The sequence below is a fragment of the Otolemur garnettii genome, unplaced genomic scaffold, assembly GCF_000181295.1.
Source record: "Otolemur garnettii isolate 467f Iridium unplaced genomic scaffold, OtoGar3 scaffold00011, whole genome shotgun sequence".
Taxonomy (NCBI): Eukaryota; Metazoa; Chordata; class Mammalia; order Primates; family Galagidae; genus Otolemur; species Otolemur garnettii.
In genome coordinates, this window is record NW_003852406.1 from 20,116,996 (window position 1) to 20,131,959 (window position 14,964).

General features: G+C 37.3%; 1 protein-coding gene across 4 annotated transcripts in view; it reads left to right on the forward strand.

Moving 5' to 3' along the window:
- MAP2K5 (mitogen-activated protein kinase kinase 5) overlaps positions 1-14,964 on the forward strand; it is a 281,458-nt gene that overhangs the window by 143,571 nt on the left and 122,923 nt on the right. For all 4 annotated transcript variants that reach the window (XM_003784455.3, XM_023509981.1, XM_023509980.1 and 1 more), the window contains exons 14-15: positions 12,090-12,163; positions 13,130-13,180. In XM_003784455.3, coding sequence (XP_003784503.1) covers positions 12,090-12,163; positions 13,130-13,180 — 125 coding nt within the window. The remainder of the gene's footprint in view (positions 1-12,089; positions 12,164-13,129; positions 13,181-14,964) is intronic.

Sequence of the window (14,964 nt, forward strand, 5' to 3'; positions counted from 1 at the left end):
TGTAGTCCCAGCTGCTTGGGAGGCTGAGGCAAGAGAATCGCTTAAGCCCAAGAGTTTGAGGTTGCTGTGAGCTATGATGCTACAGCACTCTACCGGGTGACATAGTGACACTCTATTTCAAAAAAAAAAAAAGAGAATTGTACTGTACCTGTTGCTAAGAGCTTACATGTGAAAGCAGAGAGCAAATTAAGTATTTTAAGTATAAAATGAGACAGACACCACAAGGAAACAAAAGTCCGAGATACCAGCAACACCTGAGTAGATCACAGCAAAAAGGAAATCCTCAGTTTGTATGATTTTCCTTTCCTGACAAGAGAAAGATATAGCATGTACACAGTCAGAATTTTCTTTACAGCTAATTTTACCAGGAAATTAGCGTATGGATCCCTGCATAAACACATTGAGTAACTCCAATATCTAGTTTTATCTTATCTGATTTTAACAGCCCCCCTCGGCACCCAGCCAGAGCCTGACTGAGGGAAACCCTCACTCTGATCCCTCATTGTGTTGAGGGGGCAGAGGCTGAGCAGTGGGCGGAGAAGCCTTTTGTTAAGATGCAGAAAGCACTTGCTCTTGAGGGCGCTGGCCTTTATTACCAAGCTTTGGCTCTATGCTGTTTACTTGGGTTGTTTAATGGCTAATTGATGCAGCATGTGTAAAGATACAGTTTCCTGTATGAGACAGTTATGGGTGGAAACATGGGTTGTCTCAACATGATACCAATTTCCACAGTCAATTTGGTCAATTCAGTGGGAAAGAAAATATCAGTCAATCCAGCCTGAAAATCAGTCAGAGCACTTGCTGGAGGTTATTGAGGCAACTGTAGTTGGTTGACTAAATTTTTCATGTTCGATAACCAGTTATTTTTGCACTTTCCGGATATAGCCTTTCTCACTTTGAGAAATAAGCTTAAATACACTAAAGTGATATTTTAAAATTAGTGTCTTTCTCTGAAGATTTGTAATCACAGTTTATCAGACCTTCTAACGCACGTATGTTTTGAGAGGAAATAACCATTTACCATTGATATATAGTTTGTGTGATTAACTGCTGTTTTGTGCTTTGAGTAGGAGAGTGCCCACAGTGTCCACAAAGGACCTGCAAAACTAGGGATTATAAATGTGCTTGTTAGTAATTAATTGGTAATGTTAATGATAATTCAATTGTGTTTTGAGGCTGAAATTTTAAAATATCTTTATTAATATATGACTTACCACAAAATTCACCTATTTTAAATGTACAATTCAGTGATTTTTATTAAGTTTACAGAGAACATTTCTGCCAAAAAGATCATCCTCATGCCCATTTGCCATCAATCCCTGCTGCTGTCCCCAGGGGACCACTGATTTATTTTGATTCTATACATCTGCCTTTTCTATACATTTTATATAAACATGAAGTCTTTTGAATCTGGCTTCTTTCACATAGTGTATGTTTTTAAGGTTCATGTATGTTGTAGCATATGTCAGTGGTCCATTCCTTTTTATTCCTGAATAGTATTCCATGATATAAATATGTTGCATTTTGTCTGTCCTTTTACTACTAGAGGAACATTTGCAATTATATCAGTTGAGGACTATTCTGGAAATGCTTCTATTCATATGTAAGCCGTTTTGGGTTGGGGGACAGCGTCCTACTTCTTGTCCTGGCAGAGTGCTGGGGCATCACAGCTCACAGCAACCTCAAACTCTTGGGCTCAAGTGATGCTCTTGCCTTAGCCTCCCAAGTAGCTGGGACAGTAGGCACCTGCCACAACATCAGACTATTTTTTAAAGATGGGGTCTTACTCTTGCTTAGGCTGGTCTCAAACTCATGAGCTCAAGTACTCCACCTTGGCCTCCCAGAGTGCTAGGACTACAGGCATGAGCCACCGTGCCTGGCCATATATAAGTCTGTATGTGGTTCTTTTATTTTCACTTCTCTTGAGTAGATACGTGTACCTGAGAGTGGATTAGTATCTTTCTTGAAATATTTGTAATTACAGTTAATGAGACCATCCAGTTTTAAGAAGCAATATTTTACCATTGGTAATAGTATATGATCAGTGTAATTAGTTGATGTTTCATACTTTGTTAGAAAAGGAAAGTGACCACATAGTCACCACAAAATTTATGTAGTAAGTTTAATTTTTAAAGACACTTTGAAGCTGATTTTTATTCAGTTTCAGATTCCTGTAGAAAACCACCTGCTATTATCCTCAGCACGACACAAGACCCTGTTGTGAACCCCTGTATTTTTCTCACTCCTTAATACTTTTCTAATAATCTAAGCACTTCAAATTACTGGACAAAACTGCATCATAACCCCCTATTATCTACTTGGGCTGTCACTACCGCAACTCAAAGGTTTATCAGATCATCATTAAAAAGCCCAGCTTACTGTGAAATGTCGTTGAAGGAGTGGGAAAATATTGTGACAGGAGACACATGTTGTGATTGAATAATTATTAATTCTTCTGTCATCCTAGCTCAATAGCACTTGCCATTCTGGAAGAAGCCTGCCTTCAGGTAGAGCTGGTAAATGAAAGTTGACTACTCTTAGCATTTGGGTCTCATCTAGTATGTTAGATGATCCACATCCTGACTTTCTAGGGTGGGAGTCATTGTCATTACAGAGTCTACCAAACAGCAACTTGTAGTATATGTAGTGCATTCAGGCTTACAAAAGGTTTTTCCCACTCATTTGATTTGTTCAATAATTCATTGAGCTCTGGCTCTATGCCAGCAATGCTAGGCACATAGTCTTACTTAATTTTCATAACCTTATTAATGTAGGAAGGTCAGATATCCAAGATATAATATCCAGGTATGATTATCAACATATCAAATACAAGGTACAATGTACTGTAAAATTAGGGGTGATATTTGATGTCCCTATACTGGCAAGGTTGTCAGTGGGAATTCAGGGTTGTGATGAGAATTAAATGAGACTGTCTGGCCCTGAGCATGTATGTGAGTACACTGACGTGTGTATGTGCACTCAGAGAGGGTTACGTGTCTTGACAATGCAAGAACTAACTGTAGGATCCTGGATTATGACTAAAAGGCCCTTTTCATAGCATTGTTCTGCTATGTGTCTGTCAGAATCTGACCAACAGGAATCTATTTTGATTCCTATAAAAGCCAGTCTGCATAAAATGAATGAATTTTTTTCTAAAATGAAAGAAGATAAGGAATATCTGATTCTCAAATCAAAAATTAGGGAACACCAAAACATGACACTTCATACTGAATGCAAAAGAAGATTAAAGTTTATTTGGTTTTTCACTAAAGGTTTACATGTAGCAGTAGAAGCTTATTTCTCATTAGTGGTATGAAAAGGACCCATAATTCCAGACTTCTACACACCTCATTTGTATTTTCTTTGAGAAGATGGCTCAGTTAAAATCAATGCCCTACTATTCATTTAAGCTCCCTTGCCTTCAATAAAACTAATTGATAAACCCTAATAATTAATGACCTGATTAAGCTAAAATGACTTACATCTGCCCTGATGATTGCCATTTATAATCAGTCACTTTAATGACTCATCTTTTCTGCGCTTTGCTTACAGAAGAAGGGCTGTGATATTTTTGAGCTGAATAAAAAGCTGTATGCCTTCAGTTGCTGTTTATTTTCCATAATTTGATGTTGCATTTAAAATAAGCATGAATATAACTTCCTCCTTAAAGTAATCTTTCTGCCTAATCTGTTCTGCTATTGTCTGTAGCTTGGAGTAAAGTTGAAAACTGCACTTCCCTCCCCCCAAAAAATCAAACATTGAGGTGTTCCTGGAGCTATTTTTAACAGTTGTAGAATTTGCATGTTTTAAATGAAAACTCAAAGTAATAAGTTCAGTGTCCACATACTGGGATTGTTCATACCTCAGATTTAAGGTGGAATATTTCATGCAAGATAAAACTTAAGTCAAGGAAGCTATCCTTACCCCCAGCATTCCAAGCAATTCTATTTCCTTCAGATTCTGCCACAGGAATTCAGATTTAGCCTAATGAATAAAGTCATACTTTAACTTCTATCCCATCTACTTCACTAAAAGATTTGAGGTGGCTTTTAAGGTGAAAACAAAAGACCACAAAAATTTTAAAATAAAGAGATGCTTAACTTCTGTTCATGAAAGAAATAACTGTTACGGGGATTTTCCTTTCACTAACAATAATTAGGAAATTGGCAAATATATGAAACAGTTACGTTTAAACATTAGATAACAAGCAGTTGTGGGATAGTGATCGTTGAGAGAAGGGAAACAAATAAGGTGAGCCCTATAGTTCCCCAAGCTTTCTGCCTAAAAACTCAAGCAGAGCCCAGATGTCTTATTGAGCTAAAAAGATTTTGGAGTTCAAGGAGTACAAAATGGCTAGAGTTTATAGAGCAGAGTCCCAGAAAGGCAGAAGTATGCACAGAAAGAGCTCTAAAAATTGTATCAGAGTACCTCGTGGCTAAATTATCAATATCAAATATGGCCAAATATCAATGTGAATTCATAGGCTGAAATCTTACAAAGCTAGACAACAAACTATTGTTTAGGAAAGACATTTCTGGGGAATTGTAAGCTAAACAATTCCCAAAGCTTATACAATATTGATAATTTTTGAAATTTCAACAAGCCAATGCAGAGACCTCATTAAATAAATCAGAGCATTCAAGGGAAACTTTAGAAGGTTCAGGTTTTAGTTGTGGAGATACTAAAATGAAATCTCTAAAATTAGCCTCTTTTATTGAGGAGAAAAGATAAAATTAAAAAATCAGCCTTAAAGGACAGCACCTGTAGCTCATAGTGGGTAAGTTGTCGGCCACATAATAAGGCAGGTGGGTCTGAACCTGGCCCGGGCCAACTAAAACAACAATGACAACTCTTAACAACAACAACAAAAGCTGCGCATTATGACGGGCACCTGTAGTCCCAGCTACGTGGAAGGCTGAGGCAAGAGAATCGCTTAAGCCCAGGAGTTTGAGGTTGCTGTGAGCTGTGATGCCACAACACTCTACCCAGGGCGATAGCTTGAGACTCTGTCTCAAAAATAAATAAGTACATAAATCTTAAAATGATTCAGATATCTGCAAGTTACTTAAACTACTTACTGGTGTTGAGTTCAACACTCTTATAAAGGATTACAGTAAAATCCAACACTCAGCAGCAAGATTCACAGCATCTTGCATCTTGCATCTTGCATCTTGCATCCAAATAAGCATTAGTAGACAAGCAAAAAAAATTTCTTTTGATTATGGATAAAAGACTGTGACCAGGAAAAAAAATTAGTCAATAGAAACAGAACACACACACACAAGAGATAATGGACTTTTCAGACAAGGAGTTTAGATCAGTTATTATAAAAAGTATAAATACGCTCAAGAATTTCATGAAAAACATGAGCATGATGAGGAGAGACATACAAGATATAAAAAAGCCCAAGTGGAACATCTGTTTTCAGTGATGAAAAATAAAATTTCTGAAATCAGAATTTTATTTGTTGGAATTAACAGCAGATTAGACACTATAGATGAAATGATTATAATTTTGAAGTTAGAGAAATTAACAAAAATTACTTCAACATTGCTTTTTTTCCCTGCTCTAGAGGAAAGATTTTTAGAAATGAGCACAGCTTCGGTAACCTATGAGTCAGTATCAAGACGTCTAGGATGTAAGTTTAACTAGAGTCTCAGAAGGAGAGAAGAGACTAAAATGAACAGAAATAACTTGAATAAATAATGGCCTAAAACTTGCCAAATTTTGCAAAATATATAAACCTATAGATCTAGGAAGCTCAGTGAACTCTAACCTGGATGAATATGAAACCACACTAAATCATATCAAAATCAAAATTTTGAAAGATGGTGACATATTTAAATAAGTATGTGTGTGTACTCCTACAATGTCAGAGAAAACAACACATTAAGTAGAGAAAACAGAGAAGAATGACAGCAGACTTCTTTCCAGAAGCTATCTAAGCTGGAAGATAATGGAAAGACATCTCAAACATGTTGAAAGATAAACTCTTAATCTAAAATTCTATGCTCAGTGAATATATTTTCCGAGGGTAATAGCCAAATATAGACTTTTCAAACAAATATGAGAGAATTAGTTGCCAGTAAACCAGCATTACAAAAAAGGTTAGAGGAAGTTATATAGGAAAAAGGAAACTAGCAGGTGCATGATTAGAGTTGCACAAAGGAATAAATAGTGCCAGAAAAGGTAAACATGTGGGTAAATAGAAAAGATTTTTTTCTCTTTAAAGCAAAAGTAAAGACAGTGTGTTGTGGGGCTTAGAATATACATTGAAGAAAGAAGTATAACAGCAATACAAAAGGAAAAAGGAAGAAAATGGAAATAATACTATTGCAATCATACATTATAAATGGAATACCATAGTATTACTTGAAGGTAGACTGTAAAAAGTTAAAACAGCACATTATAAATTCTAGAATAGTCATTTAAAAAACATAAACATTCAGATAAGCTGGCAAACTTAAGCTCATGGCTCAAATTTGGATCTCTGCTTGTTTTCATAAACAAAATGGCATTGGAACACAACCATGTCCATTGATTTACATGTGACCTATGATTGCTTTTCTACTACAGTGGCAAGATTTGAGTAATTAAGTAAAAATTACTGTAATTTGTGGCTCTCAAAGCCTGAAATTTTTACCTTCTTGACCTTTACAGGAAAAGTTTGCCAACCTCTGGTTCAGAAGCCAATAGTATAGTTTAGTGGAATGCTAAAAAAAAAAAATAGCCCAACTCGCTCAAAAGAAGGGGAAAAGAGGTCTGAGCATGATAGCTCATGCTTGTAATCCTAGTACTCTGGGAGGCCAAGATAGGAGGATCACTTATGATCAGGTCTAGACCAGCCAAAGCAAGAGCAAGACTCTGTTTCTACCAAAAATAGAAAAAGTTAGCCAAGTGTGGTGGCAAACACCTGTACTCTCAGCTACTCAGGAGGCTGAGGCAAAAGAATCACTTGAGCTTGGGAATTTGAGGTTGCAGTAAACTATGATGACACCATTACACTCAAGCCAGGGTTATAGAGTGAGACTCAAAGTAAATAAACGAAAATAAAACTTGAACAAAGAAACAAAGAACATATGAGACTAATAGTAAGATGGTAGATTTGAACCCCCACCGTATCAATGATTCTGTTAAGTGTAAGTGGTCTAAATACTCCAATTAAAAGCACAGTGTCCACCTATTTAAAAGAGCAAGACCCAACTGCATCGTGTTTATAAGACACTCTTTTTTTATTTATTTATTTATTTATTTATTTATTTTTTTGAGACAGAGCCTCAAGCTGTTCCCCTGGGTAGAGTGCCCTGGCATCACACTCACAGCAACCTCCAACTCCTGGGCTCAAGCGAGTCTCTTGCCTCAGCCTCCCAAGTAGCTGGGACCACAGGCACCTGCCACAACACCCGGCTATTTTTTGGTTGCAGCTGTCATTGTTGTTTGGGGGGCCCGGGCTGGATTTTAACCCGCCACCTTAGGTGTGTGTGGCTAATGCCTTAGCCACTTGAGCCATAGGCGCCGAGCCATAAGACACTCTTTAAGTATACAGAGAGATATACCATCCGAACACTAATCATTACATTTTAATATACAAATAATAACATATTGTCGGGGTTATGGTGTATGAGAAAAGGCAAAATTATGATTAGTTAGACAGAAAACACTCAGTGGTTACCATAGGCTAGAGGAAAGGGTTGAATTGACTGTAAAGGGACACAACAAACTTTTGGGGGTGATGCAGATGTTCCCTATTTTATCATGGTATGGCTATATGACTTAGTTTTTAAAAGGATCATGTTAGCTACTGTCTTGAGCACAGACTATAGTAGAAGAAACATAAAAAATAGGGAAACCAGCTCAGCCTTATGGAGGAATGAGTGGATATGGTCTGGCAAAAATATTTCCTCATAAATATTAACCTCGTTTCACAGTTCTAGTTCCTGGGCTTTGAAAATTATTTTCTTTCAGTTAAATTTTTATTCAGATACAGCTTAAATTGCTATAATAGCAATAGAAATTTTGTTTGATTACAGTTGAAAATAATAAGACTTACATTGATAATGTTTGATGGTTTAAAAAACAATTTTACATTCATTGTCTCACCTGATGCTCACAGTTCTTTAAGATTGATACAGTAGGCTCAGCACCTATAGCTCAACCGGCTAAGGCGCCAGCCACGTACACCTAAGGTGGCGAGTTCGAATCCCCAGCCCGCGCCCGCCAAACAACAACGACGGCTACAACCAAAAAAAATAGCCGGGCGTTGTGGCAGGCGCCTGTGGTCCCAGCTACTTGGGAGGTGGAGGCAGGAGACTCGCTTGAGCCCAGGACTTGGAGGTTGCTGTGAGCTGTAATGCCACGGCACTCTACCCAGGGGGACAGCTTGAGGCTCTGTCTCAAAAAAAAAAAAATAGATTGATACAGTAACTATTATTATCTCCCTAAACAGGTGGAAACTAAGATCTCACATGCCAAATCCAAGTAACATACCAAGTTTGTGGCAGGATCAGAAAGAGACTAAAACCCAGTCCTTCTGTTTCCTAGCTTGAATACATTAACTTTGTTTAAAAGGGTCTGTTATGTTCAAATTATGTCTTACGATATTAAGATATTGCTGGGGTAGGGTGCGTTTATATTAGCAAATCAAACATAGTGTTTAAAAAGCCATCATTTAGTGAGCAAGATTCTATGCTTAGAAGGGATACCTACAAAGATGTGTATGGTATATTCCTACCCTGTGAACTCATTTCTTGGAGTGATGATACCTGTAACAGCAAATATGCTAAGACACTACTTGTATAAATTCATAAAAGTCTGGCCTGGTGGTATACCCCTATAGTACCATCTACTCAGGGGGCTGAGGTGGGAAGACTGCTTGAACCCAGGAATTTGAATCCAGCCTGGGAAGGACACTGAGACCCTGTCTCTAAAATAAATAAAGTGTTATTTATTGCACTTTTAATGTAGCATCCCAAACAAGTGGTATAGACAGTAGATGCTACAGCAGCAAAGGAAGTACCGTGTTTCCCCGAAAATAAGACCTACCCCCAAAATAAGCCCTAGCAGGATTTCTATGCATTTGTTAAATATAAGCCCTACCCCGATAATAAGACCTAGTGATACGCTGCATAGCCGTGCCATGCATTTCAGCATGGAGAGGAAGATATCCCCTGAAAATAAGCCCTAGTGTATTTTCTTGAGAAAAAATAAATATAAGACAGTGTCTTATTTTCCGGGAAACACGGTAGTGACTTTGATGGCCTGAGTAGTGAGAGCCTGAGTAGACGGGTACTTGAGAAGAGGAATGTGCAGGATTCAGGGAGTCAGAAAATATGAAAGAAGCATTTCTAAACTCGAGATGAGAAGGAGTTAATAACACGAATGAACAAAGGCTTAATGATGGGATTTTCTTTGGAGACAGTGATTAAAACAATCTAATTGGAATCCAAAGGTTGATTTGAGGATGATTGAATCTCCAGTTTTCATTCATGAAGCACTTCTGAAAACTAAGCTGAGAGATGAATGTGTAAAAATCATACAGCAGGCTTATGTGTATGTTGGGAAAGATGTTGGGGAGTGGAAAGTGCGGTCAGGTTCTTATTTACACTCTGCCTTTTAGAATAAAGTCTAGCGGTTGTTTCATTCATTCTTCATCAGTTGCTCCACTTAAGCCAAATGGCCTAAGTATCTGATTGGAACTGAAGATTTACTGCTTCTAGTGTACCTCTTGATTTCCACGTACCCCCTTCTTCCAGGAGCTCATAGTATTTCTTCATTGGGCCAGACGCAGTGGTTCATGCCTGTAATCCTAGCACTCTGGAAGGCCAAGTTGGGAGAATCCCTTGAGCTCGGGAGTCCAACACCAGCCTGAGCAAGAACAAGACCCCATGTTTACTAAAAATAGAAAACTTAGCTGGGCATCATGGAGGTGCCTATAGACCCAGCTCCTCAAGAGGCTGAGGTAGGAAGATCACTTATGCCCAGGAGTTTGAGGTTACTGTGAGCCGGGCTGATGCCACAGCACTCTAGCCTGGGCAACAAAGTGAGACTTGGCTCTTTAAAAAAACAAAAGAAAAATTTGTTGTTGTTCATTAATTGTCTTCATCTGATGTGTTGGCTTTGGAATGGGTTAGGGAATCAATATATAAAAGAACAGGTTGTTCAAAAGACTCAAAGTTAAGGGCCTATCATAAGAATTAGATTTGGAAAATAAGACTAGGCTATGTAGAATCTAACATTTATTTCAGTTCAGCAAAGATTGATTTAGGTCTACCATGGCTGTCTATGCTGTGCTGTGCTATCTTCTGGAGTACACTTGAATGCAGAGCCCTGTTCTTAAGGAGTTCACATTCTGATGGGGGGCAGGGGGATGTAGGGAATATTTAACTTCCTCCTCAAGGAGAGAAATTATGTGGTAAAAGTGGTTTATCTAAGATTTAATGTGATGGTGGTATAAGAAGTGTACTGAAATTAAGGCAAACTGGAAATTGAGAGCAGCTGGTAAAAGAGCTTGTACCTACCTGGGAATACTAATTTATATTCCAAGGGGGGAACCCCTGACCCCCAACAGAGGTTATAGTGTCTGTTATCTGAAGGACACTGTATCTGCTCTACACTTCACCCCCATCACTGAAACAGAGTCATCAACATAAAACAGTATTTTGTGCTTATGGTTTCCACTCATCTGTTTACTTAGTATTTGATTCAACAAATATTTATTAAGCTCCTACTGTGTGCCTGGCATTCTTCCATAGACTGGAAATACAATAATCAATAAAAGAGACAGACCCCCTGCCTTCATGGAGTTCACGTTCAAGTTCAGCCAGTTACTCAGGCAATACTAAATGAGCTAATAATATGAGAAGACACCTGTTACAGGGTTCAGTAAGTTTTGATTAGTGTATTGAACTTGAAATTTGAATTAAGTATCTACTCTTGGCAAAATATTTTATTGGGCTATTCTTTTGCAGGATAGAGTTGGGGGGATTCATTCGTTTGCATATTTTTTAACTGTTATGTCAAAAAATTGAGTCTCCTATTCAGTTTCAGGGCAGCTAAGCTTATAAGCTAGATTAAACATACCCAGTTGTCTGTTGTAGACCACTTTTGACCTGAAAGATGAAGCACTGAAGCAGGTGCTGCCCATCAAAAGTGTGTGCTCTCCGTCCTGCTCCAGTGGTTTTTGTGGCTCCCTGAGTTCCTGAAAAGACTCATTGTTGTCACTGACTATGCTTCACAGAAACCCTTTGTGTCATTATTTAGCAACTGACTGCTTTGGTGAAAGCTGTGTGAATTCCTTTGTTAACTGTAACAGCAGTTAAAAGTGATGTAAGGAGAAGAATAAATGAAACAAAGACTTGATAAGTGCATACATGAACAAGCAGACATCTTTTAGATCAATGTCTGAGTATTACTTGAAGTAGCATTTGTCACATAAAATATGGAAAATAACAATACTGCATTTATTTTCTAGTTGTTTCATTCAGATAGGACCTGTTACCAGCCACATAGGAATGATTTTTTTTCCTTGTGGCCTTCTCTTTGGCCTTACTGCTTCTTAGGTGGGGAGCCAGCTTGATGGTGATACATGCAGAGCAAAGTTAATCCTTTTTTTGCAAATTCTTGCATGAAGATTTATAAATATATTATTATTATTATTTTTTTTTTTTTGCAGTTTTTGGCCGGGGCTGTGTTTGAACCTGCCACCTCCAGCATATGGGGCTGGCGCCCTACTCCTTTGAGCCACAGGCGTTGCCCAAAGATTATATTTTCTTATCGACCTACTTTTCTTAAAAGTCTAGGAATCAGATGATGCATGCATTTACTGTTGTTATAAGCCAAGATTTGATTTGACTTTCCTATAAAATACTATACTAAAACCCTTACTTCTTTAGAGACTTGAGGTTGGAAGTAGAAGAGTTAAGACCTTGCATTTTGCCTCCAGATAAAATGCTTCGCAGTAAATTTGTGATTAGAATTTTGGGCTGAACAGATGATGTCATTTCTGCAACATGATATGGTGTGTATATGCTTTTTAAAAACAAGTACTGTCTGTGGAATTAGTTACACGGTCTTTTCTGGTCCCTTTTTAGATGTGAAACCCTCCAATATGCTAGTCAACACAAGAGGACAAGTCAAGCTGTGTGATTTTGGAGTTAGCACTCAGGTAGGTCTCTTTTTCCTCCCAATCTGTTCTTCTCTCTGCAACAACCACTTTTTGTTTTCAATCTACTTTCTGGATTGAAAAATCACCTAGCTGCCAGACAAACAGAAACTCTGTATCTTTGCCTCGGCTGGGATTGTGTTATTCATTTTTAATCTCTGAGTGGGTTTCCTTCATCAGAATATGATTGTTCATTGTTTAATGACAGTAAAAACTGCTGATATTGTAATTACTACTTACCAATAGCAAACTTCATTGATATGCAGCTTTGATATGAAAGCTTTTTGGCCAGACAAAAGGGAGGGCAGAGTGGGAGCTGTGCCTGGGGAGCCCAACTGGCCCACAATAAAAATTAATATTGGGAGCAACAATGGTGGAGGGCCATTACAATGTGCAGCACAAATTTTAATTAATTTCCATTTTGGGCCTCCCCTGAGAATGCCAGTGATAGTGACCCATGAGCATGCTGTGATGTTGATTTGAATTGCAGCCACCTTTACTCCCAGCCAAACATGAAGACCAAAGCGAAGGTCATCATTGTATTATGAGTTGTCAAAGTCTGTTATCCCTCCAGCGTATTTAGTGTTCATTTCATTCTAGTAATGCATGAGGCTTCATTCACATCTTGAGCCATCTGACTAAAAAATGAATGTGTTCAAATTCTACTTCAAATTGACTTTTTATATCAGGCGGGTTTGGGGTACTAAAGCGATAAGCATCCCGCTTAAGTGAATTGTTTAAGGTTATCTGCTATAAACTGTAATGTTGTGCTTGTTTAAATTGGAAATCACATTCAAAAGAAAAGAGAGATTTAATCATTTTTAATGCCTTTGTAGATAAATTTGCTCCCTTTTACATAATTTTTAGTTGATTTATAGGAATGATGATTGTAGGTTAAATGAGGAATAATTGCCCATTTTATTTCCACATTATCTTTATATTGTTGTAACAGACTGTTTTGTCTCATAGCTGGTGAATTCTATAGCCAAGACGTATGTTGGAACAAATGCTTATATGGCGGTAAGTAAACTTATGCAAAAATAACATTTAAAACCAACATCTTTATCTTTATGTACTTGGTAATGTATAGTTCTTGAATTAATTCCACAGCTTTAGCCTAGCAGATATAAATTACAAAGTCAGTCTAGTCATGATTCAATTTTTAAATCCTTTTCTAAAACGTTGAGGTTTATATAGGCGCTATCAACTTATCTTACTTTGTTGAATTCACTGATTGGTTCAAATATGAAATCGCTGAGTTTAATCCTACAGGAAAATTGCATCTTATATCATGTTGGCTACTTTTCTACATTGTTTATTTAATTAACCCTCAAGTATACCAAAATATCAGTCAATAACATTGGTTGTTTTTTCCAGGAATAAAAACATGTTTTGTCATCAGATCAAAATTAAATTACAGATCTAGCCACATTTTATTTATAGATCTCTGAACATAAGGATTTAGCAGGCAATTCTCTGAGAACTTTACTTCTGTATTTTGTTTCGTTGTTGAATTCATACCTATTGTAAGATAACTTATTTGGTTTCACTGAAATAAACTTACCAAGAATAAAAAATAGAAGCATAGAGTTGTTTTATAGACTAACATGGACTTGGCTTTGCCTGTTGACCTCTTCTTCTTACCCTCTGAGTAAGGGAAGGTATTTGTATCCATAAAAATACTTTTGTTTTTTTTTAAAAAAAAAAAATGTTTTCCTTTCATCTATTGGTTTCCATAGTCACTTCAAGAGTAAGAAGGAAGACCAGGTACAGTGGCTCATAGCTACAATCCTAGCACTCTGGGAGGCTGAGGTGGCTGGATTTATTTGAGCTTAGGAGCTTGAAACCACCCTGAGCAAAAATGAGACCTCGTCTCTACAAAAAACAGAAAAACTAACTTGGTGTTGTGGTGTGCACCTGTAGTCTCACCTACTTAGGAGACTGAGGCAGGAGGATTGCCACAAATTTGAGCTATTTTGAGCTATGACTTTGATACTGTATTCTAGCTGGAGCACAGAGCAAGACCCTATTTCAAGCAAAAAAAAAAAAAAGAGAGGGAAGAAGGAAGGGAGAAAACCAACAGGAAGCTTCTCTGGTACCGTTTTGGAGCAAAATTTTGTCTTGTTTTAACTTCTTAAGGTTAATTTTTATACTGAGGGCTCTAAATCTATTAAGGTGGTCTCTTTTACTTCTAATAGCCTTTGTTTATGTAACAAGAAATTAAACAATGTTAGTAAAAATAGAACTGTAGATCTTAATGTCTATATTCTTTGTTTATACATTATCTTGATTAAAAGATTTAAGGGTAGAACTCTAAATCTTTTTTTTTTTCAAGATGTGTACGTGTGTTTATATACATACAAAGACGTGCCCAGACACATTGAGTTGCCTAAAGTTCTCATTTCAGAAGTAAACTAGATGATAGTTCAAAAGCCAAAGAATCATTTGGAATGTTAAAATCACTTACAAATGTTCACTTAGGGCAGCCACAGAATCAAGGGACCTACTATAGACATTATAAAATGAAATCTAATAGGCTTTTGGATAAATGTAAGAATGCATTTGTTCTAGTTCCAGACTGAAGTCACATCACAAACGCAAATATTTATGATGAAGTTCATGATGCTTTGTGAGTTGAGTGAGACTTATAAAATTGATATGTACTGAACATTCAGTGTGACTTTTTATAGAGAAGACTCTCTGTTGGTGATTACAGGATACCACCAGCCAGATCATAGAACCCAAAGTATTGCTCAATAATAAATGGATATTCCCAGTGCATATTTGGCAGAATTTTTTACTAT